General features: G+C 47.9%; 1 protein-coding gene across 7 annotated transcripts in view; it reads right to left on the bottom strand.

Annotated features, from left to right (window-relative positions):
* The window catches only part of LOC136572371 (dynactin subunit 1), a 97,694-nt gene that overhangs the window by 42,649 nt on the left and 29,739 nt on the right, over positions 1–25,306 (bottom strand). For 5 of the 7 annotated variants that reach the window (XM_066572884.1, XM_066572887.1, XM_066572885.1 and 2 more), the window contains exons 2-5: positions 21,875–22,123; positions 14,719–14,797; positions 14,234–14,265; positions 7,309–7,329 (exon numbers count right to left, since the gene is read on the bottom strand). In XM_066572884.1, the coding sequence (XP_066428981.1) occupies positions 7,309–7,329; positions 14,234–14,265; positions 14,719–14,797; positions 21,875–22,102 (360 nt within the window). In that variant the 5' untranslated portion in view covers positions 22,103–22,123. The remainder of the gene's footprint in view (positions 1–7,308; positions 7,330–14,233; positions 14,266–14,718; positions 14,798–21,874; positions 22,124–25,306) is intronic. The other 2 variants (XM_066572888.1, XM_066572889.1) reach the window with 1 other exon arrangement.

Raw genomic sequence — 25,306 nt, 5'->3', positions numbered from 1 at the left:
GTCGTTACAATGTATCACTCTGTGAGCTGCACGCGGCGGCAGCACGTCTCACTGCAGGATAATGAGGCTGCGGCAGTGGGGAGAGTAACACGATATTCCCGGGGTAATTGTCGCTAAGTGAAATGAGGTCATGCACAACAATCATCACCCCAGAGGACGGCCGCCATTACCGCGCTCCAACACGCCATATACGGGATATGTGATCCGAGGAGAGGAGGATAATAGAGAACATCCGATGATGGCTGCGGAGCCAAGAGGAGCCGGAGATTAGAACAATGGAAGGTGCAGAGCCCGCCGTGAGCCCAGAGGGCTGCGGGGCCCGGGAGCAGAGCCCGCCGGCGGCCCAGAGGACTGCGGGGGCCAAGAGAAGCCAGAGATTAGAACAATGGAAGGTGCAGAGCCCGCCGTGAGCCCAGAGGGCTGCAGGGGCCCGGGAGCAGAGCCCGCCGTGAGCCCAGAGGGCTGCAGGGGCTCGGGAACAGAGCCCGCCGTGAGCCCAGAGGGCTGCGGGGGCTCGGGAACAGAGCCCGCCGTGAGCCCAGAGGGCTGCGGGGGCTCGGGAGCAGAGCCCGCCGTGAACCCAGAGGGCTGCGGGGGCCCGGGAGCAGAGCCCACCGGCGGCCCAGAGGACTTCAGGGGGCAGGAGCAGAGCCCGCCGGCAGCCCAGAGGACTTCAGGGGGCAGGTGTAGGGAGGAACAAAGTCCCGGGCAGCACAGAGTATTTCAGTAAATGAGTGTTTCAATCTTGTGGCAATGAGATGACATACGCTGAGTAAAACACGGAGCACAGAGACCTAGCAGCACAGAGTATTTCAGGAGGCAGTTGTAGAAAGAACCAGTTGCCAGCAGTACAAGTATCTCAGCAGCTGCCAACCTGGTGGGGAGAGGGGGGGGTGACAGAGTAAATTAGCGGAAGGCGCACAGTCTTATTATTTTTCCGTCAACATGGTTGTGAGGGCTCATTTTTTGCGGGGCGTCCTGTTGTTTCCGTTGGTAGCATTTTGGAGTACATACGACTTTTTGATCGCTTTTCATTTTTTCTTGAAGACAGTGACGGGTTTTTTGACGACGGTCACCGTGCGCGGTAAATAATGTGTTACTCTGATAGATCGGACTGTTACGGACGCGGCGATACCAAATATGGATTTTTATTTTATGAAAAAGGCGTATCGCAGTCACGAAGGGGTTAAATAAAAGGAGATGGTTGGCGATAGCGAGACGCGCTGCCGGTATTCAGCGCCCCCCCCGCTGCCGGTACTCAGCGCCCCCCCCGCTGCCGGTATTCAGCGCCCCCTGCGGGATCAGCAGGTTTTACTGTTACAGAAACGGATCAATCACCGTCTGCTGTGAAAATGGATTAAGCCATTTATTGCGCAGCGTTGTTGCTCCAAGTTTGTCCAAACGGACGATAATGAGTGCTGACCGTTACCCGCGGACGCGCCGCCGCGCTCTTTTCGTTTGAACGATTGATTTAACTTGACATAAAATCCATCATTCGGTCGCTGAGAGGCCGAGCGGATACGTTCCATGTCAATGTGTTTCACTCATCCTTCAAAAGACTGCAGGACGTTTTCCCCGCGCCGGGTGTACACCAGCCGGCAGCCGCGAGGACGGAGACACGGCAGCCGCGAGGACGGAGACACGGCAGCCGCGAGGACGGAGACACGGCAGCCGCGAGGACGGAGACACGGCAGCGTGCCGGCAGATGTGTGCGCAGCTGAGAATCTGTTTAAACAACTCTGCAAACAACTCCTAGAGGTCCTTTTACATGCAAACAGAGACGATAAAGTGTTAGTGGCCATTAAAGCCATTTGGGGATCATTACAGCCCACCCGCCTCCGTTCACCGTAAACAGGCAGTTGCTCCAACGACTACCCGTTTATGCCGGCCGAGTCAGCGTTAGACTTTCTGAATGCCCATTGTTCGGTCAGTGCATGCATGTACACTGAATGGTTATCAGCCCCCATTAGTCGGGGGTCCCAGGCCGGTACTACAGACAGCATCCAGTGACTGCGGCCGACAGCGCAAGCATGCGATATAGAAGGCGAGGAACAATCACGTCATCACAGACATCTATACATAAAGCCCACAGCCAGCATGCACATACACAGCCAGCAGATGGGCAGCAGGGGGCACCACCCGGCACTGTCTGCCACCATATGCCAACATAATCCTGTCTGATCACAGAGAGGAACAATACAGGGAGATAATCCACAGATAAGCGGCAAATTACTGCTGATAAGAGGATTCCATATTATACATACTAGGGATTATAATCCGTGTATTACCACCCATAACATCCCGGGGTAATAGATCCCCATTATACAGGACTGTAGCCAGAGAGCGTAATCTGGATGTAGAGGATTATATAGGCCACAGGTGGGGGATATTACTATATAGAGGATTATATAGGCCACAGGTGGGGGATATTACTATATAGAGGATTATATAGGCCACAGGTGGGGGATATTACCATGTAGAGGATTATATAGACTATAGCTAGAGATTATGGACGGGTCACTACATACTATTATATAGACTGCACCCGGGGGAGGATACTGTGTATATTTCCAGGTATAGGATTAGATTATAATCTGTATATTACCCAGCACAGCACTAATTATCTAGAGATTATAATCTTCCCGTTGCCTTGTACAGGATTATTATACTATACTGACTGCGGCCAGAGATTATAATAACCAAACACAAGATACATCTTCTAGATCAGCGCCCCCCAATGGGTGATATAATCATTGTCAGAGCCTCAGTAATTGGCACAGGCGCCCGTCCTCGTACCACCTACTGGGGGCGGGGGACACTCATCTACAGGATCGATTACATCTGCAGATCATCAGATATACACTGTTTTTTTTTTTCTAGTTCATGCAGATTATAATGTGTATATTGGCATGTATAGGATTATTATATAGCCTGTAGCCAGACATTATAATGTGTATATTGGCATGTATAGGATTATTATATAGCCTGTAGCCAGACATTATAATGTGTATATTGGCATGTATAAGATTATTATATAGCCTGTAGCCAGACATTATAATCTGTATATTGGCATGTATAGGATTATTATATAGCCTGTAGCCAGACATTATAATGTGTATATTGGCATGTATAGGATTATTATATAGCCTGTAGCCAGACATTATAATCTGTATAATGCCATGTATAGGATTATTATATAGCCTGTAGCCAGACATTATAATCTGTATATTGGCATGTATAGGATTATTATATAGCCTGTAGCCAGACATTATAATCTGTATATTGGCATGTATAGGATTATTATATAGCCTGTAGCCAGACATTATAATCTGTATAATGCCATGTATAGGATTATTATATAGCCTGTAGCCAGACATTATCATCTGTATATTGGCATGTATAGGATTATTATATAGCCTGTAGCCAGACATTATAATGTGTATATTGGCATGTATAGGATTATTATATAGCCTGTAGCCAGACATTATAATGTGTACATTGGCATGTATAGGATTATTATATAGCCTGTAGCCAGACATTATAATGTGTATATTGCCATGTATAGGATTATTATATAGCCTGTAGCCAGACATTATAATCTGTATATTGGCATGTATAGGATTATTATATAGCCTGTAGCCAGACATTATAATGCGTATATTGGCATGTATAGGATTATTATATAGCCTGTAGCCAGACATTATAATCTGTATATTGGCATGTATAGGATTATTATATAGCCTGTAGCCAGACATTATAATCTGTATATTGGCATGTATAGGATTATTATATAGCCTGTAGCCAGACATTATAATGCGTATATTGGCATGTATAGGATTATTATATAGCCTGTAGCCAGACATTATAATCTGTATATTGGCATGTATAGGATTATTATATAGCCTGTAGCCAGACATTATAATCTGTATATTGGCATGTATAGGATTATTATATAGCCTGTAGCCAGACATTATAATGTGTATATTGGCATGTATAGGATTATTATATAGCCTGTAGCCAGACATTATAATCTGTATATTGGCATGTATAGGATTATTATATAGCCTGTAGCCAGACATTATAATCTGTATAATGCCATGTATAGGATTATTATATAGCCTGTAGCCAGACATTATAATGTGTATATTGGCATGTATAGGATTATTATATAGCCTGTAGCCAGACATTATAATGTGTATATTGGCATGTATAGGATTATTATATAGCCTGTAGCCAGACATTATAATCTGTATAATGCCATGTATAGGATTATTATATAGCCTGTAGCCAGACATTATAATGTGTATATTGGCATGTATAGGATTATTATATAGCCTGTAGCCAGACATTATAATCTGTATATTGGCATGTATAGGATTATTATATAGCCTGTAGCCAGACATTATAATGTGTACATTGGCATGTATAGGATTATTATATAGCCTGTAGCCAGACATTATAATGCGTATATTGGCATGTATAGGATTATTATATAGCCTGTAGCCAGACATTATAATGTGTATATTGGCATGTATAGGATTATTATATAGCCTGTAGCCAGACATTATAATCTGTATATTGGCATGTATAGGATTATTATATAGCCTGTAGCCATACATTATAATCTGTATATTGGCATGTATAGGATTATTATATAGCCTGTAGCCAGACATTATAATCTGTATATTGGCATGTATAGGATTATTATATAGCCTGTAGCCAGACATTATAATCTGTATATTGGCATGTATAGGATTATTATATAGCCTGTAGCCAGACATTATAATCTGTATATTGGCATGTATAGGATTATTATATAGCCTGTAGCCAGACATTATAATCTGTATATTGGCATGTATAGGATTATTATATAGCCTGTAGCCAGACATTATAATGTGTATATTGGCATGTATAGGATTATTATATAGCCTGTAGCCAGACATTATAATCTGTATAATGCCATGTATAGGATTATTATATAGCCTGTAGCCAGACATTATAATCTGTATATTGGCATGTATAGGATTATTATATAGCCTGTAGCCAGACATTATAATGTGTATATTGGCATGTATAGGATTATTATATAGCCTGTAGCCAGACATTATAATGTGTATATTGCCATGTATAGGATTATTATATAGCCTGTAGCCAGACATTATAATCTGTATATTGGCATGTATAGGATTATTATATAGCCTGTAGCCAGACATTATAATGCGTATATTGGCATGTATAGGATTATTATATAGCCTGTAGCCAGACATTATAATCTGTATATTGGCATGTATAGGATTATTATATAGCCTGTAGCCAGACATTATAATGTGTACATTGCCATGTATAGGATTATTATATAGCCTGTAGCCAGACATTATAATCTGTATATTGGCATGTATAGGATTATTATATAGCCTGTAGCCAGACATTATAATCTGTATATTGGCATGTATAGGATTATTATATAGCCTGTAGCCAGACATTATAATCTGTATATTGGCATGTATAGGATTATTATATAGCCTGTAGCCAGACATTATAATGCGTATATTGGCATGTATAGGATTATTATATAGCCTGTAGCCAGACATTATAATCTGTATATTGGCATGTATAGGATTATTATATAGCCTGTAGCCAGACATTATAATCTGTATATTGGCATGTATAGGATTATTATATAGCCTGTAGCCAGACATTATAATGTGTATATTGGCATGTATAGGATTATTATATAGCCTGTAGCCAGACATTATCATCTGTATAATGCCATGTATAGGATTATTATATAGCCTGTAGCCAGACATTATAATCTGTATATTGCCATGTATAGGATTATTATATAGCCTGTAGCCAGACATTATCATCTGTATAATGCCATGTATAGGATTATTATATAGCCTGTAGCCAGACATTATAATCTGTATATTGCCATGTATAGGATTATTATATAGCCTGTAGCCAGACATTATAATCTGTAGAATGCCATGTATAGGATTACTTTATTATCTATAAAATGGGTAAAGATTATAATCTGTATATTGCCATGTAGTTTTAAGGCCCATTTACACGCAAAGAGAATCTTCAAACGATTGAAAGATTAACAGTTTTGGCGATCATTTTGCACAAGGTGTTAATGGACACTAAGGACCATTAACATTTCATCAGCTTCATTTGCGTGTAAAAGGGCCTCCTGGAGCTGTTTGCAGAGCACAGCATGTGGTCTGAGCTCTGCACACAGCACCATTGTTCTCGCATTAGCTGTTGGCTGAATACAAATGTAATCTCCAACTCCCGTGCAGAACACAGCGTGCGGTCCCTGTTATCTTGTCTAAGGCTGAACAATGGATTGTAAACTCCCCTTAAAATCATCGTGCAGCCGACGAGTAAACTATGGCAGCGTTTACACGCCACGATTAGGCTGGGCTCACACGGGGCGGATTTGCTGCGGAAATTCGGTCCAGGAATCTCACCGCGGCAGATCCGCCTGCGGCTCCTAATCCCGGGATTGGCCAACCATGTGGATACGATTTCTCAGAAATTTCGTCCACAAGGGGTGGTGAATCTGACGCGGCAAAGCTGGCGTTGCGGATTCGCCGTCCGCAGCACATCCATTACTTTTGCTTTCCGCTGTGGCCACGCTCTCCTCTATGGGAGCGCCGGCAGCAGCTGGGTGCCATGGGTTTTGAATCAGCGCTTTTCTGGCGGAAATCTCGCGGTTTTTCGCTGCGACCAGACCGCAAGATTTCCGACGGGAATGCGTCGCGTGTGACTCCAGCCTTATCGCTCAAAAGCCATCGTTTGAACTAATCTTGAGCGATAATCGTTGCGTGTAAAAGGGCCTTTACAATGAGATTACTTTATTACCTAGATGACAGGTGGGTTACCATCAGTACAGGAGGGGTGGACTAGAATGGCAGAAAGAGCACAATCTGTATAAAGCAATTCCTGCAGCAGTCATGTGACATCCTCCCATGATGCTTTGTAATCTCATCTCTCCCCTGAGAGGCAGAGGTGCTATATGCAGGCAGAGTGTACATGACAATACAGCGGAGTAGAGCGATAGTGGGGGTCTTATATGTGGCCCCGGCATAGTACATCAGCCAAAGTAATGGAGGCCGTCCAGTAACTCACAGGCATGAGACACAATGATTAAGGCAGCTGAACATGGCGCACACGTATCAGACCAGTCATGGCCATGCAGGGCGACCGTGCAAGTCAGGCAGCGGGCATGCATGGTAAGGTGGACACATGTAGGAAGCGGGCATGCCAGACAAAACGGGAGGTAGAAAGAAACGGGCACAACACCTTCTTGGGTTTCATTCCACGCTGCATGGAGAGGAAATGTAAGACAGGTTAGAGGTCAGGTGATCAGTGAGGTGGAGTAGGACCCTGTACGGAGAGTAAGACAGGTTAGAGGTTAGAGGTCAGGTGATCAGTGAGGAGGAGTAGGACCCTGCACGGAGAGTAAGACAGGTTAGAGGTTAGAGGTCAGGTGATCAGTGAGGAGGAGTAGGACCCTGCACGGAGAGTAAGACAGGTTAGAGGTCAGGTGATCAGTGAGGAGCAGTAGGACCCTGCACGGAGAGTAAGACAGATTAGAGGTCAGGTGATCAGTGAGGAGCAGTAGGACCCTGCACAGAGAGTAAGACAGGTTAGAGGTCAGGTGATCAGTGAGGTGTAGTAGTACCCTGCACGGAGAGTAAGACAGGTTAGAGGTCAGGTGATCAGTGAGGTGTAGTAGGACCCTGCACGGAGAGTAAGACAGGTTAGAGGTCAGGTGATCAGTGAGGTGTAGTAGGACCCTGCACGGAGAGTAAGACAGGTTAGAGGTCAGGTGATCAGTGAGGTGTAGTAGGACCCTGCACGGAGAGTAAGACAGGTTAGAGGTCAGGTGATCAGTGAGGTGGAGTAGGACCCTGTACGGAGAGCAAGACAGGTTAGAGGTCAGGTGATCAGTGAGGAGCAGTAGGACCCTGCACAGAGAGTAAGACAGGTTAGAGGTCAGGTGATCAGTGAGGAGCAGTAGTACCCTGCACGGAGAGTAAGACAGGTTAGAGGTCAGGTGATCAGTGAGGTGTAGTAGGACCCTGCACGGAGAGTAAGACAGGTTAGAGGTCAGGTGATCAGTGAGGTGTAGTAGGACCCTGCACAGAGAGCAAGACAGGTTAGAGGTCAGGTGATCAGTGAGGAGTAGTAGGACCCTGTACGGAGAGCAAGACAGGTTAGAGGTCAGGTGATCAGTGAGGAGCAGTAGGACCCTGCACAGAGAGTAAGACAGGTTAGAGGTCAGGTGATCAGTGAGGAGCAGTAGTACCCTGCACGGAGAGTAAGACAGGTTAGAGGTCAGGTGATCAGTGAGGAGCAGTAGGACCCTGCACAGAGAGTAAGACAGGTTAGAGGTCAGGTGATCAGTGAGGTGGAGTAGGACCCTGCACAGAGAGTAAGACAGGTTAAAGGTCAGGTGATCAGTGAGGTGGAGTAGGACCCTGCACAGAGAGAAAGACAGGTTAGAGGTCAGGTGATCAGTGAGGAGCAGTAGGACCCTGCACGGAGAGTAAGACAGGTTAGAGGTCAGGTGATCAGTGAGGAGCAGTAGGACCCTGCACAGAGAGCAAGACAGGTTAGAGGTCAGGTGATCAGTGAGGAGCAGTAGGACCCTGCACGGAGAGTAAGACAGGTTAGAGGTCAGGTGATCAGTGAGGAGCAGTAGGACCCTGCATGGAGAGTAAGACAGGTTAGAGGTCAGGTGATCAGTGAGGAGCAGTAGGACCCTGCATGGAGAGTAAGACAGGTTAGAGGTCAGGTGATCAGTGAGGTGGAGTAGGACCCTGCACAGAGAGTAAGACAGGTTAAAGGTCAGGTGATCAGTGAGGTGTAGTAGTACCCTGCAGAGAGAGTAAGACAGGTTAGAGGTCAGGTGATCAGTGAGGTGGAGTAGTACCCTGCACGGAGAGTAAGACAGGTTAGAGGTCAGGTGATCAGTGAGGAGCAGTAGTACCCTGCACAGAGAGTAAGACAGGTTAGAGGTCAGGTGATCAGTGAGGTGGAGTAGGACCCTGTACGGAGAGCAAGACAGGTTAGAGGTCAGGCGATCAGTGAGGTGGAGTAGGACCCTGTACGGAGAGTAAGACAGGTTAGAGGTCAGGTGATCAGTGAGGTGTAGTACCCTGTATGGAGAGTAGGTCAGGTGATCAGTGAGGTGGAGTACCCTGTATGGAGAGTAGGTCAGGTGATCAGTGAGGTGGAGTAGTATCCCGCACGGAGAGTAAGACAGGTTATTGGTCAGGTGATCATTCAGGTGGAGTAGTACCCAGGAGACACGAGAAGGTATTAACCTTTACCAAGGGCAACTGTTGGGCATGTACGCATCCCTTGGACTATTGCCCAACCATCGCTCCTATGATTACCCAGGAGTGATAGTCGTCCACACGATAGTTCCTACCGGCCTTCATTGTTTGCATTTCAGTTCTGCTAAAAAACAAGCGACTGACTGGTGATTGATTTCTCACTAAATGCTTAGTTGGCAGCCGCATGCGAGTGGTACCTTAGAAGCTTTGTCTGTGGGGTTACTTGATCTTATTACAGGAGAGCAGGTCATAAGATAACTGCCTTATTATACCGCCGTACAGGACGATACATCTCCATACAACGCCCACAACCCACCTACAGTCCTATAACCAGACTTTGTAGACTGATGTAACCCACATGTACCCCAATAACCAGTCCTTATTACACCTACCACATATATGGATTGCTAGGAAGCCCATTACAGCTGTACTGACCCGTACATGAATAGGAGCAAATTAGCACACACATCTGTCAAACGGTGAGCACGTCTGCCATCCACAAGGCAAGCTCCGCCGACGTCTTCAGGACGCCAATCCAGTTTAAAACTACAGCTGTGCAAAAAGTCATTGGCCTCCTGTTCCGTCACTTACTGTCATAAGTCACAGGATGAGAGTAGGGAGCAGATGGAGGGCATCAGTGAGCCGGTGCAAGCGGCATAACATCCCGGCATCACAGTGCCTGCACCCAACTGCAAACTACAGGGAGGGGACCCAGACGCTCATCATGGCAATGGGTTAGATAAACATGGAGCATTACAGATGGGAAATTTAAGATTGTGGGAAAGTTGGAGGAGCCAAAGTCATCTGTGAGGCAAATTCTGCAGACACGCGTTGCAGACAGAAGTTGTCATGTTGGTCTGGGACAGACGGATAAGAAAAGGGAAGTGAACGATTCCAGTCAGAGGGGACGTCACCTGTGACGACTGGGAGGTAACTGTGCTGCAATTACTTATAGGGCTTACAGAGTGCCTGTGTGGAGCAGGTACATATTGTTATATGATGGGGGTATTTTTCGCCTCAGTGATGAGGTCCCGGGATAAACTCTGGCGGAGGCAGAACATAACACTCAGGACTAAGATTCGATTCTACCAGACCTGCGTTATGCCAATATTACAGTACGGCTCGGAGACCTGGACCTTGCTGTCGCAAACCACAGAGCGTCTGCAGTCCTTTCACATGCGATGCCAATGCCAGATTCTCTGTGTCCGTTGGTTCGCCTTCATCAGATCCAGGCTCGCACGGGGCTTGAGTCAATCACAAAAACAATAACAAGGAGACGACTCGCACTTTTTGGTCATGTTGCACGCTTGTCAAAAGCTATCCGGCCCACGGTGCTCCAACCGCAGCAAATGCTAGGAAGATCGAGAGACGACCCCCTGCTGGACGGCGGAGGCCCCCTGGTCGTCCGCGGCAATCGTGGGTGAAACAGATAGGCAACGGTACCTCCGACATCAACACAACGAATGGAACAATGCTCTTGGCCGTGGTCATTCTAGATCGGCGCTACGGACCCTCGTCGACCAAGCGAGATAACCATTTTTTTTGTATAGTGCTCTTTACTTAGTAGCAGTGTGGTAGAAGTACGTGGCCCATATAGCGGTACTAATGCCTTTGGTATACTGGTGTGGAAGTGATCGTACACCGGTACTTGTTCCTTATATAGTGAGGTTAGGCCCACCAAACATAATAATCAACTTTATTTATATAGCGCCAACTTATTACGCAGCGCTCATCTGCAGGGAAGCCCAGATCGCGACCTCAGAAATGGTCTGATACAACCTGGTCAGCTTTATAGTAACAGTACCAGAGAGCCATCAGAGGAACAGAGCTGAGGGCAGGGCAAGCTGCAGAATGCAGGTGGAGACAAAGTAGATGAGGAAGAGGGCAGAGGCCTAGGCAGGCAAAGTACTGGCTTGGCCAATAAGTAGGCCGCGGACCAGGAGAGGCAGAGCCATGTCAGCACCTTTGCATGCTATAGACTGATTGTTCAGGCACCGGCTAACAGTAGCAAAGGTTGACGTAAATGGCTAAAGGCTTGTTTGGCAGGAGAAGAAAAAGCCGAGCGCATGGACTGGCCCCTTAGGGGGCGGACCGATGCGTGTACCTTATGGGAACTGGGAAGCTTACAGGAGATGCAGTGCCTGCGGCAGACCACAGAGGGCACAATAAATGAAAGGGATGTGGAATAAAGTCCCTTTCCCCTTAGGACTTATTTAGTCTGTGTAAATCAGACCAAGATTAAAGGGTTGTCTGAGACTTCTCCTCAGAATAGGTCATCAATAGTTGATCGGAGGGGTTCTCAGGGTCCCCATAGATCAGCCGAGGCCCCTGTCAGTTTGGACAGCACTGCAGGCAGATAGCCCTGTTTTTGTATTGCAGTGGCTGGGTTTGGTACAACAGGCACAGCTCCCATTCGATGGCAGCTGTGCCTAACGTACCAAACCGGGCTGCTGCGATAAGGACATTGCCATTTCCCTCCAGCACTGTCCATACCGATAGCGGTGCCGGAAATCAGCGGATATGTGGAGATCCTGAGTGGCGGACCCCTCCAATCATATAAAATAAACATACTCACGGCTGCGCTAGAGAGAAGGCCCAGTAATATACCGAAAACCTGACATGGCCGCTTCTCATAGAAGCCCATGGCAGGTTTGTGGGACATCATCAGTGATGTTCTTGCTGTTGGCTGCAGCAGTGAAATGAGTCAACAACCTACATACCCCTGCAGCACGGCGGCGGCGGAGCATCGCGGAAGCAGCAGGCAACTACTGCCTTCATTTTTTTGTTCTTGGCAGAACCCTCCCACTGCCACCAATAACCTCGAAAAACTCCTTTAAATGACCTATCCTGAGGAGAGCAGAAACCGCCTCCAATGACCTATCCTGAGGAGAGCAGAAACGGCCTCCAATGACCTATCCTGAGGAGAGCAGAAACGGCCTCTAATGACCGATCCTGAGGATAGCAGAAACCGCCTCTAATGACCTATCCTACGGATAGCAGAAAACACCCTCTAATGACCTATCCTGAGGATAGCAGAAACACCCTCTAATGACCTATCCTGAGGATAGCAGAAACGGCCTCTAATGACCTATCCTGAGGATAGCAGAAACCGCCTCTAATGACCTATCCTGAGGATAGCAGAAACCGCCTCTAATGACCTATCCTACGGATAGCAGAAAACACCCTCTAATGACCTATCCTGAGGATAGCAGAAACACCCTCTAATGACCTATCCTGAGGATAGCAGAAACGGCCTCTAATGACCTATCCTGAGGATAGCAGAAACGGCCTCTAATGACCTATCCTGAGGATAGCAGAAACCGCCTCTAATGACCTATCCTGAGGATAGCAGAAACCGCCTCTAATGACCTATCCTACGGATAGCAGAAAACACCCTCTAATGACCTATCCTGAGGATAGCAGAAACACCCTCTAATGACCTATCCTGAGGATAGCAGAAAACACCCTCTAATGACCTATCCTGAGGATAGCAGAAAACACCTCTAATGACCGATCCTGTGGATAGCAGAAAACACCCTCTAATGACCTATCCTGAGGATAGCAGAAACACCCTCTAATGACCTATCCTGAGGATAGCAGAAACACCCTCTAATGACCTATCCTGAGGATAGCAGAAACCGCCTCCAATGACCTATCCTGAGGATAGCAGAAACCGCCTCTAACGACCTATCCTGAGGATAGCAGAAAACGCCTCTAATGACCTATCCTGAGGATAGCAGAAACACCCTCTAATGACCTATCCTGAGGATAGCAGAAAACACCCTCTAATGACCTATCCTGAGGATAGCAGAAAACAGCCTCTAATGACCTATCCTGAGGATAGCAGAAAACACCCTCTAATGACCTATCCTGAGGATAGCAGAAAACACCTCTAATGACCGATCCTGTGGATAGCAGAAAACACCTCTAATGACCGATCCTGTGGATAGCAGAAAACACCCTCTAATGACCTATCCTGAGGATAGCAGAAACACCCTCTAATGACCTATCCTGAGGATAGCAGAAACCGCCTCTAACGACCTATCCTGAGGATAGCAGAAACCGCCTCTAATGACCGATCCTGAGGGCAGGTCATCAATCGTAGTAAAAAATAAAATTAAAAAAAAAAAAGGCATCATGAAGGTCCCAGACAACCTTTTGTATGTCCATTTCTCATCATACACGTGGCAAGTCTTTTTTTGTTAATTCTCCGGTGTCTTTCCAGAGATGGATGTCACCTACATGCTCTTTTTTTTTTTTTTTGCGGGACCACGGACTTAACGTGGCGACCGCCATCTGAGACATCAGACACGCTGCGATGTTTAATTTTTTTAAAAACACACAGATTTGTTAGTGTAGAAAAAAAACAAAATCGGAAATAAAACCACAGGTGTGCATAACCCGGTAACCGTAGGGTATGTTTGTACGTTCAGACGGCGGAATTCTCTGCATCAGAATCCGCGGCTCACTGGTAGTTGTTGACACGGATCTGCATGCAGGATTCCGTTGCGGAAAATCACATTTTTTTGTCGAGGAGCGGAGGGCCCGGCCAGTGGCCCGGAAGGAGCAAAGGGCCCGCCGAGGCAACGGACTTCACTACAGAATTCTCCACGTGAATGCCACATCTAAAAACTGTGTGCAAACCCACGTCTTTCAGCACGGATTTAGCCTCGTGAACTGCCAAAGTCCACATGCAGAATTCCGATGACTTAGAAACGCGCTGCCATGTTAAGAAACGTGATTTTCCGTGTCGAGTTGTGTGAACAGACCCTTAAGTCCTCTACAGAGGGTCCTTGTATCAGAAGTGAGCGATCCATTATAACCCCAGCAGTTATGTACAGCCACTGCTCAGCTGTATGGAGTACGTGGAGCGGCAGACTCACCAGTTTACTGGCCTTCGGGGGGTCCGTCGTCTCTGCAAGAAATAAGATGTAAATTAATAAATCAGCATAAAGATATCAAGTAGCAGGGAGGCCCCAGCCACACTGAGCCCGCCGCCTCATGCACACCCATCGGATCTGATAGCAGGGTTCACAGAAAAGGGTATAGTCCTTTACATTAATATAGAACCTTTATTAACAAGTCTTTAAGCCTAACTGCACCCCAAGCCGTCCGAAACCCTAGTATGAAGAGGAGAAAGCGGAGTTACCTCCCTGAAAAGAGCGAACCCATACAGGAACCTAATCCTATCGGTCCCTTATTTAAAAAAAGGGATATTAAGTGAAAGGTAGGGTTAGGGTCCTGTGAGGGGTTGCCGTCGCTGTTTTCAGGGCGGTTACTCCACTTTCTCATCTGAAGAGTATTTGTATGCCCGTAGATTACATATAGCTTTATCATACAGCAAAGTGACTTATGACTGTGCTCATACCTCTCTTGAGGACCTTTGTGGCGGCCGGTTCTGGGGTTTCGGGGGATGTTGTGTCCGCGCCATCGTCTATAACCTGGATCTAAAAAAAAAAAGACAGAAGTTGATGTAACAACATGACGAAGTGTTTCTGGCCCCCTACAAAAAAAAATCTGTGACATTTCCTGATCGCTATGTGCTCTGGTTATACAGGAAGCCTGGCATGACTGGGGCTTGCTGGGAGTTGCAGTTCCACAGCAGCTTCAATAATACACAGGCATGCGGATGTAGCAGAGCCAAGCACACAGCGTCACCTGCACACCCTGAACTGTAAGTTGTGGCCACAGAGCAAACATCACAGGGTACAGTGAGAATAATGCAGAGCGCAAAGCAGGGTGAGGTCATGCCGCCCAGACCTGCCCGTAACACAATGCAGCCGCGTCCCTGCGGCAAACAAGTAGATTGTCAGCTCTGCTGCAACAGGATCTCATGAGACAGAGGTATAGAGAGCTGGGACTGGAATATAACATAGGGCTCATTCACTCGAGTGTTGTTACTGTATACACACACACACACACACACACACACACACGTGTATTTTCTGCGCACGCGAGGATTTTTTTGCATACGTGTTCCCTGCATATACACTGTTTTGTTCCAGCTAGCAAAACAACGCAAGAAGGCCGAACCGATTCCACTACTTCACCCCCCGCCTCCTGCCAACCTGTGTACCAACAGTGACTACGCACGCACCAGCATATCTGTTGGGCATTTACCTGATCCCATAAACCTCAATGGGCGATTTCGGGCTCTGAATACCCACAAATACAGGACATGCTGTGACCGTCACATGAAAAATACGCCCATCTGAACACCCCAACGCAAATCAATGGAGTGCAATCAGCCCGTATCACACATAGATATGCCTGCGTGAGCGGGGCCTAGAAGTTACATCCGATTCAGACCGTTTAACCACTTAGGACCCATTTACAGGGGAAGACCGAGCGATCCTTACCCCAATAACCGGCCCACGCTAGACTGAAGCTGACCAATCACTGCTGCGAGGTCGACGCTCATATTAATGCCCATCCGCCCCCGTAAACCCATCATGTCCCACGTGAAAGGTGGTGAACAGGGTTATTGGGGGGCGAAGCGGGGAGACCCTGCGTGCGGATTTCCTAACACAGAATCCAGAAGGGAGGTCACTGTTTTTTTCTGCATGTGGGTTTCAAAAGCGCGAGTCAGAAGAACGCACGCCACACAGACGGCGGCGAAGAGTCCCGAAATGAATAGGAAACTTTTGAAGGCAGATTTCACCAAAGATCAAAATCCCCGTGTCACCGCGGCCCAAGAGCCCTCGTACACAAAACAGCTACCGCGCCAAAAATCATTGGATCGCGTGAATTTAAGTAAATAGGGCCACCGACTGGACGACAATTCATTCACTGATCGTACGTTACGCGGCCATAAAAGTAATAGTTCCCTCTTCTCTTGTAAATGGCGATTGTTCAGTCGCTCACTTGTATAGTGAACTATTAAAGGTCAGCGATTTATCTGCGTGTGTGAAGTGTCTCTAAGAGCGACCTCTCCACATTCGCTCATGCAAACGATTGCTGGCTCCGTGTAAAAGGCGCCGGAGACTCTGTGACCGCAGCGGGGTCCATGATGGCCGTTTACTGAATAAGGCTCCAGTCAGGCACCCCAGAATATCGCACGAGTTTTATGCAGAATATGAATTCCGTTCTTTTGCCTGGACTTGATCACTGGAGGGATGCTTTCCCCGCGCAGCGATGTTGTAAGAATAGTCGGCGGCGCCTTCTCTCTACTGTCGCTCCCGCTGGAATCACTTGCGACCCTCCGACGCGCCGAGACACCCGCTGGAGGAGCGCAAGGTCACACAAGGGATGCGAGGCGTTTTTGCGTGAAAACGCATGTTGGCAAGTGTGACACGGCGCTCGCCGGTGTGAATGTAGCCGTCATCATATATACCCCAGAATGGGGGCAAGAGACCCCACAAACTACAACAGTGGGATTGTAGGTCCTCTTCATCCCCTCTCAGTACTAGTAATATAAATTCTTCACTACCCCTACTAGGGACCCCATAACGGTGCCAGGACAACATAGAACCCCTCCCATCACAAATTACAGAGAAAGTCACATGACCAGAGGAAGACGTAAAAGGTACGGTCATGAAAAAACAAACACACACAAGCAAAAATTGTAGGATAAGGAAAAGTTATAGTTGCTTGGCCCTGAAGGGGTTAAGTGTCCGATTCATTGCAGGATGATAAAGCGCAGCATTGCCAGCAGGGAGCAGAGCAGTCCAATCCATCCAGCAAATACTGTAGAATGATAGAAGCTGCTTCTTGTGAACTGACCAGCAGGGGGCGCAGTGACTGTATGGCGAGAAGCTTTGTACACTATAGCCATTTGTTAACCTTCCACCCCCCCCCCCCCCCCCCCCCGCAAAAAAAAAAAAAAAAAAAAAAAAATTTGCTTTTCTTGGCAGATTTTGACCCTTCCAACCATTTTCCCACTGAGGAGGCTCCATCAGGCTCTTATCTTGTAAGGAGACTTGAAGATTCCAGTGGAACCATTTGGGTACAAGGAGACTTAACATTTTTCATTTAGGCATGCAGCAATAGAAAACAAAGAAACACACAAAAACTATTCAAAGGTTTACTATAGAAAAAAAATACGTCTTTAAAATGACATATTTGTAAAAAATGTAACTTGTGGGAGGAAAAATAAAATTGCATTAACTCCTGAAAAAAAACAACCTGTACGGTCAAAATCCTCCTGACCCCCTCAGTGAATACATTAGGGGTGTAGTTTTTAAAATGGGGTCAGTTGTGGGGGGGATAAATCATTCTGAGACCCATGAGCCTCTGTAATCTTGGTGCAGGAAAACAAAATGTTCTCAAAATATTAATGTTAAATTTGTACAAATCCTAAATAGTTTAAAAAAAAAACAAAAAAAAAACTAAAGTTTTTCCAATGTGCGTCCAGAATAAAGTAAACAGATGGAAATATATATCTTATCACATGTGTACAGTATGTTGGCACATATTTGACATGTTAAAAAAAAAAAGACAATTTTTCAAAATTTTCCCAATTTTGGCGCTTTTAATAAATATACACAAATTCTCTCGGTCTATCTTTACCACCTAAATGAAGTACAATGTGTGGAGAAAAAGCAATGTCAGAATCACTTGGAGATGCAAAACCTTTATGGAGTCATTTCATGTTACGACACATGGTCATTAAGGCGCAAACAGGCTTGGTCACTAAGGGGTTAAAGTACTAAAGCAAGAAAGTAAAAATCTAGCCAAGTAAAGTCAGTATTGTGGCAATCATACCAAGCTACAGAATGAGGTCATCGTGCCACGTCTGCTGCATGGCGCACGCCCCATTTAGAACAATAGCCGCTGTGGATGGGGCAATTGTGCGTTTTTTCCGTTTCATTCCACTTAAAATGTTCTAAACTGTTCTATTCTACATTTAGCACCAAGAAAAGAAAAAAAAAACTGAAACAAACCAGCAGGCTGCATTATTGAGGGGCGAGTGATCGTTACCTCCGGCCATCCCCAACGGAGCTCGCAGCCAGTTTCTATTCACTGTAGTGCATTCTGACAAGAGTTCCATGAAGTCCGGCCACAGGCTGCCGGGACAAACGAGCCGCAGCGGCGGGCTATCTGGGCGAGAGACTCCCTCCCACCGGCGGGCTATCTGGGTGAGAGACTCCCTCCCACCGGCGGGCTATCTGGGTGAGAGACTCCCTCCCACCGGCGGGCTATCTGGGTGAGAGACTCCCTCCCACCGGCGGGCTATCTGGGTGAGAGACTCCCTCCCACCGGCGGGCTATCTGGGTGAGAGACTCCCTCCCACCGGCGGGCTATCTGGGTGAGAGACTCCCTCCCACCGGCGGGCTATCTGGGTGAGAGACTCCCTCCCACCGGCGGGCTATCTGGGTGAGAGACTCCCTCCCACAGGCGGGCTATCTGGGTGAGAGACTCCCTCCCACAGGCGGGCTATCTGGGTGAGAGACTCCCTCCGGCCGGACATTTACATGGCCAACAACTGTGATAGCAGTTCTGTTTGATCCCCGCTGCGGTGGTCGGGGGTCTGTTTGAGACCTAAATGTCAGACAGCATTAAGGGGTTATCCCAAGATGTGGATGGAGGATGAGGCCGATGAATAGGACCCCGACGGATGAAAGGGCAGCAGTCCTGTGTCTCCCACCCGTATGAATGCGGTGTGCCCATCAAACACTCACCTCTGGGACACCACGATTACGGTAGCAGATCGGCTTCCACCCCCCCTTCTGCTCACCCGTTCTGATAAAGCCACTAACGTTACATTATTACCTCTTCGCCCTTTACATTGTATCGCCTTTTTCCATGTCTTATATGAAGTTTTGTCTACAGACTGAAGTTCTGCAGCTTTCCTCTGGACTCCTCATGTAAAGTTCTCAGCATGTAAGATCTCTGCTTTCTGTCTGTGAATCAGAATATTCTTCTTTTCACAGTGTCCTAAAAACAGTAGATTCTTAAACGATTCCCCAGCTGAGGCCTTGTTACAATTGCATCCGGCGTAGACAATCCTCAGAGCGTCGGCAGCACAGATCTCCCTGTATTCGAGGTTTTTTGTTTTTAAAACAGAAAAAAAAAAAATTGCAAAGAAACTTTTCGATGCCCCGCCTGCAGCATTAGAAGGTGTAGAGGCTCAGATGACCTCATCACTGCTCCCCTTTTCTGTCAAAAAGCCTGTATACGACAATCAGAGAGCAAATCTGCTCTCTGACGGCGGCTGGTTTCACGCAGTGGAGCGGGATATGCGGCCGTGAAACTCGGGCTGATAATATGTGATGTACCTGCGGATGGGAGACGTTGGTCAAACACACCTACCATCCCTCAAGTAGATCTGTGGTCCTCCGGCTGATCGGCAAGCCTTTCCCATGTTTTCAATGGGAAACCTGGAATCACACACTGTGCAACGTGTTTTCTGGCCTCAAATGAAAACAATGGGCGATGCGTTCCGAGGGAACGCCAACAGATCGGACATGCCACGATTTTTTCTTGCGCCGTGATGTGGGAAAAATCTCTCATGTAAAAGAATGGCGTTTATATTCATGCATCTTGCAACGTACAAATCTTGCGCAATTTTCTCGGCCGCGCTATGGGCAGGGAGGGGTGGTAAACAGAAATTCATGTGACCTTTGCCCTAGGACAGGAGAGTCATAGATCCCGTCGGTTTCCCCCTCACCCCTGCGTCGGTCTCCCCCTCACCCCTGACACACTAAAGAAGTACAACTGTAAACGCTTTATTCCCGCCCCGTTCCAAATGGCTGTAATTCTGGGTCTGTAGGAGTACAGCAGGCTTCAGGCTTGGCTAGTGAGAGGCCTAGAGCGGCTCAGGAGGGGTCCTACTGGAAGGCAGCAACTCTGCAAAGATTGGTCTAAAAAAGTCTGACATTGTCTTGCAGTAAGGTACTGCTGCCTTCCAATAGGTGGCGCTGCAGGGGTATTGTTCCATATCTCTCAGAGGAGCATGGTTGGCCTTATAAGTCTCCTCACACCTTCTAGATGTTCGAGGAGAACAGAAGCCCTTCCTGACCTTTATTCTGTGGGTTCGTATACCAAGCATATACAGGGTTTTGTTTTAAGTGTTGTTCCACTTACAGGGAACCCGGCACCATTTTTTAGCAAAGTGAACCAATAGCAGCAGTCCAGAAGCATCCGTCTGCCCCGCACTTAGTTTGCCATCACTGTGAATACAAGAATACCTTGATATTAGCAGTTTGAGGTTCCTGCGCGGCGTGTAAATGAAGCAGGGCCGGTGGGGGGGGGGCTGCTATTGCATCACATTACTAAAAAATGGTGACCGGTTCCATTTACAAGTCCCCCCCCAGGACCTTTAACTTTTCTGCTAATATAATAATATATTGCAGCTTATTGTACAAGATGCAAAAGCAAAACAAAAATGGGGGAGCCACAAAATGGAAATTGTCCCCTCATGCCGCGTTTCCCTGAAAATAAGACACTGCCTTATATCAATTTTTGCCCTAAAAGAGGCACTGGGTCTTCTAATACTCACCTAGCAGCCGGCGTTTGGGTCCCTCGCACTGATCTGCAGGCTGCCAGTCCTCCTGAGCGCTGACAGAGCAATTCTTCCTTGAAGTGGGGCTTGAATACCCCGCCTCCAGCAAACTAATGCTCTGATTGGTTCATCAAGCGCCGTATCAGCCAATTAGAGTCGGCACTGGATTAACCACTCACAGCCATTCATTGAATGACATCCTGACAGCCGGCTTTTCTATCTATTTTCCTATTGAGTTGCGAACGTTTCCATCGCTCATAGGTAATGTTAACGTTACGGAACGCTCACCCATTGGCTTCAATGCCGGCAATCTGCGCTAAAACAGAGCACATTGTGATTCTTCTTCTGCTAGCAAAGTCCGCAACTCCTATCCGCATGTCTGACAGAACCAACAAGAGTACATGCCTTTCAATGCCGGCGTATCGTCCACGCTGACGCCAATTGTGGAATCCACAGTTCCCATCCGCCCGTGTGAGCCCGGCCTGCGTTGGAGCACACAAGACCTTTCCATCGATTTTTATGCATTTTTTTCCCTTGGAAACAAGACAACCCCCAGAAAAGGGCAAACTGTTGTGGATGAGATAGTCAGGTAACAGAAGGCGCCCTTCTGTTGGGCTGACAGCGGCATCTAAAGGGTTAACTGCCAGGATCAGAGTTTATCCCCGATCACGGCCCCTGTGGCTAGACCTCCGCCATGTAAAGAGTGGGCTTGTCTCCTGAGCCAGGCCTATACAATGACAACCCAGCTTCCACCATACATCAAATGGGGTTAGGAGACTTCAAGTATCACTTCCTCACCCTTTCCAAGATCTCTGCTTGCTGTCAGATAATGGAATCCCTTATATAAAACCAAGAAAACCCTACAAGCAGCAGACTCCGCCCACAGCGGACGCCTCTGAATGAACGCCCAGAGCAGGTTGTGCGCTGCATACTGATCTACAGGACTCCCATTGACCATAATGAGTCTGGACTCAGAGTTCCCCCTAGTGGTAGACGTTTCTGTAGCACTTTGTCTGTGTAAGGGGCAGCTGGGAATTCAGAGCGTTGCCCCTATATACATATTACATGTGTGGTATCGTACCTGTGACTGACGCACGAATATCCCATGGTTCTCTTCGCAGGTGAAGTACTTCCTGCCCTGCACAGTGCCGTCATTCTTTCCCTTGGCATCATCGAGGATGACTCCAACCCACTTGCCAGTGGCAAACAGCGTGGCCCCTACAAAAGCGACAGTACCGCGGTGCCCCTTGCCAATCACCTCCACTCGCGAGCCCACCTTCAGGGGCTTACCGGTGGCCTCCACGCTCATCCTGGTCACGGAGCTCGCGGTCTGCGGGAAGAAGCACACGACAAGTCAGTACAGGACGGACGACAAGGGCGACCAGAGGCCAGGCAACAACCTACAGAGACGTGCGGAGCTCCGGAGGATCTAGAGCCCTGCCGGGGAAAGCATCAGAGTCTGCTGACTGTCACAGGACGAGCCGCTGCAGGGAGGGGGTACAGCCAGATACAGGACCCCACCCAGAGCGACGACACCCACCGACACCCATCCTGACCTCATACCTCTCACAGCGGAGGTTTGTTACACTGTATCAGCGCAGATGACACTGTACAGCATGTCGGCCTCTGAACCCTGACAGCAAGCAGAGATCATACACCCATCACGGGTGTTGGGGGGCCGTCACACTGGTAATGACACCAGGACCCGGGATTTGTCAGGCATCTATAGGAAGTCCACAACGCCCAACACGTTATCCCCATCTGGTAAGAGGTATCTACCCCGGTTTAGCGCTAAGGTTCTCAGGCGCTGCGGCTGACCGCGACAAGGGAGAAATACCGGCTCCTTAACCCCTTAGTGACCAAGCCTGTTTGCGCCTTAATGACCAGGCCAAATATTGGTAATCTGACATTTAACATAGAATGACTCCGTAAAGGTTCTGCATGTCCCACTGATTCTGACGTTGTTTATTTCCGTCACATGTTGTACTTCATTTAGCTGGTAAAAATAGACCGATAGAATTTGTGGATCTTTATTAAAAAAAGGCCAAAAATTTAGAACATTCTGAAAAAAATTGTCTTTTTTTTCACATTTTCAACTGCAATATGTCAAACATACGGCACACATTTCTGATGAGGTATACATTTCCACCTGCTCCCTTTATTCTGGAAGCGCATTGAAAAAAGATTGTGTTTTTTTTTTTTACCCATTTAGGAGATGTATAAATTTAACATTAAAGGGGTTTTCCAGAGAAATACAATAGTTGATCGGCCGGGGTCCGTCGCTCGGGACCCTGACCGATCGGCTGTGCGGGCGCATGCTGTCAGCGCCGCAATAACACAGCGGTCAAAGTGGAAACCTCCGTGCCGACATTTGTGTAGTGGCTGGCACAATGGTCATATAAGTTAATGGGAGCCATGCCTAGTTACAAACACCAGCCAGTATAAGGAGGTCCACATGGAGGCTTCTGGTCTGACAGCATGCACCCGCACAGCTGATCGGTCAGGGTCCCCAGTGACAGACGCCGGCTGATCAACCAGGGAGGACCTGAGGACAAACATCAGTAGGATTTTCCAAAAAAAAAAACAAAACCCCTGAAGTTATTCAAATTTTGAGGAGCATTTTGTCTTCCGGCCCCAAGATTACAGGGGCTCATGGGTGTCAGAATGATAGTCCACAAATCACCCCATTTAAAAACACACCCCTGAATGTAATCCCTGAGGGGGTCAGGAGGATTCTGACCTCACAGTTTTCTTTCTTTTTACACACAGGGGTTAATGCAATTTAGAGGAGAAAAAAAATAAAACTTCATAGAATTCCAAAGATGTCATTTTGTAGTCAGTTTTTTTTTTCTATAGTGCCCCTGAAAATGAGGATTTTCACCTCAAAATGGATTTCCCTGTTTGTCCCAAGTTCAGAAACATAGCCGTAGTGGCCCCAGTCTGCTTACAGGGCACATGGCTCGGCCTGTTAGAGGGTACGCCCAGCAGGGCACAGCTGAATACAGTCCAGGCCCCGCTGCTCACTGCTGCACAAAAAAAAAAAATGACTCCCTAAAAAGAACCCCTTCCTGCTGATCCCTTTGAGATTCCCTAATCTTAGATACAAGTAATAGAGTAACCTGCGTGGTTTGTCCAAAGACAGGGGTGATTACAGAGGCTGGTGGCGATGGGCACATGGGGCAATAAAAACACGTATCCCCCCTCCTTCCATGCTTTTTTGGGGGTATTTCGTGACCTCAGCGACAGGGATGAGGTGTAAAGTGGCGCTCTGTGAGGCTTCGTAATCTTGCTGCGGTGCAGCGGTCTCACACAGAAGGCGCTCAACAAGCTGCTCCTGGAACTGATAGGCGAGCGTGCCCGGGGCTTCTTGTAAATTACATATTACAGGTAGCGGTCTGGATAATGGCGATCACATGACCGGGGACCGCTCACCAGGGCCTCCAGGCTCTCAGCTACCCTTGGTAGGTGGTGGGGGGAGTCAGGAGATTTTACATTTCCTGGGTCCTTCCTGGCTTTTGCACTTGCGTCCGCCATCTTGCTGATGGGCGCATGCACAGACGCCGGGGAAGGTCCGTGGAGGAGGATTGCATCAGGGGACAAGTCGGGCCTCGGGTAAGAAGTTTCATGTCCCACACCGATCGCATCCGTGAGGAGAAGTGAAACTCTTCAAACTTTTTTGTAAACGGGGTTATCCATTGGATAGCGGCAATCATGTGACCGGGAACCGCTCCCCGCCTCCCCCGTGACATCTCCAAGCTCTTCGCTACCATTGGTACCCAGGAGAATTCAAATTTGCTGGGCAATCCCCAGCTTTTGTGTATGCATCCGCCATTTTGCCAACGGCGCACACCCAGAAGCTGTGTAAAAGGTCCGTGGATAAATATCCTGTCGGGGGACATCTCCGGGGGCCGTAGGTAGGTAGGGTCACCCCCCCACCCCCTCACCGGTCGGATCCGTGAGGGAAGAGAAAACTAAACTTTTTATTTTATTACTTTTATGCGATTGCAATTATCCATTGGATAGAGTCGATCGCCAGACTGGGGACCGCACAGGGCAGCCCCCCCCCCGGGGACCGCACAGGGCAGCCCCCCCCCCGGGGACCGCACAGGGCAGCCCCCCCCCCGGGGACCGCACAGGGCAGCCCCCCCCCCGGGGACCGCACAGGGCAGCCCCCCCCCCCCGGGGACCGCACAGGGCAGCCCCCCCCCCCCGGGGACCGCACAGGGCAGCCCCCCCCCCCCGGGGACCGCTCCAAGCTGTCGGCTACTTCCACCCCCGGGGCTTTATTCTACTGTGTTTTCATGGCCCTGTAGTATAAAGCCCAGACACCCAGGATGTGAGAACACGTATTAGCGGTCACTGAGGGGTTAAAGATTACAAATGTCCGGTGCCCCGTGACACCATGTCTGCACCACACGCGTCTATAAAGACACTTTTCTTGGTCGCAGCTAACAAGTCACACGGTACGCCCCGTAATATCACTGACGGACCGGCCAATATACAGTCACATCAT

This window comes from Eleutherodactylus coqui, chromosome 7 (genome assembly GCF_035609145.1).
Source record: "Eleutherodactylus coqui strain aEleCoq1 chromosome 7, aEleCoq1.hap1, whole genome shotgun sequence".
NCBI classification, from domain to species: domain Eukaryota; kingdom Metazoa; phylum Chordata; class Amphibia; order Anura; family Eleutherodactylidae; genus Eleutherodactylus; species Eleutherodactylus coqui.
The sequence above is the reverse complement of the archived record's forward strand: the minus strand, read 5'-3'. Positions and strand labels throughout refer to the sequence as shown.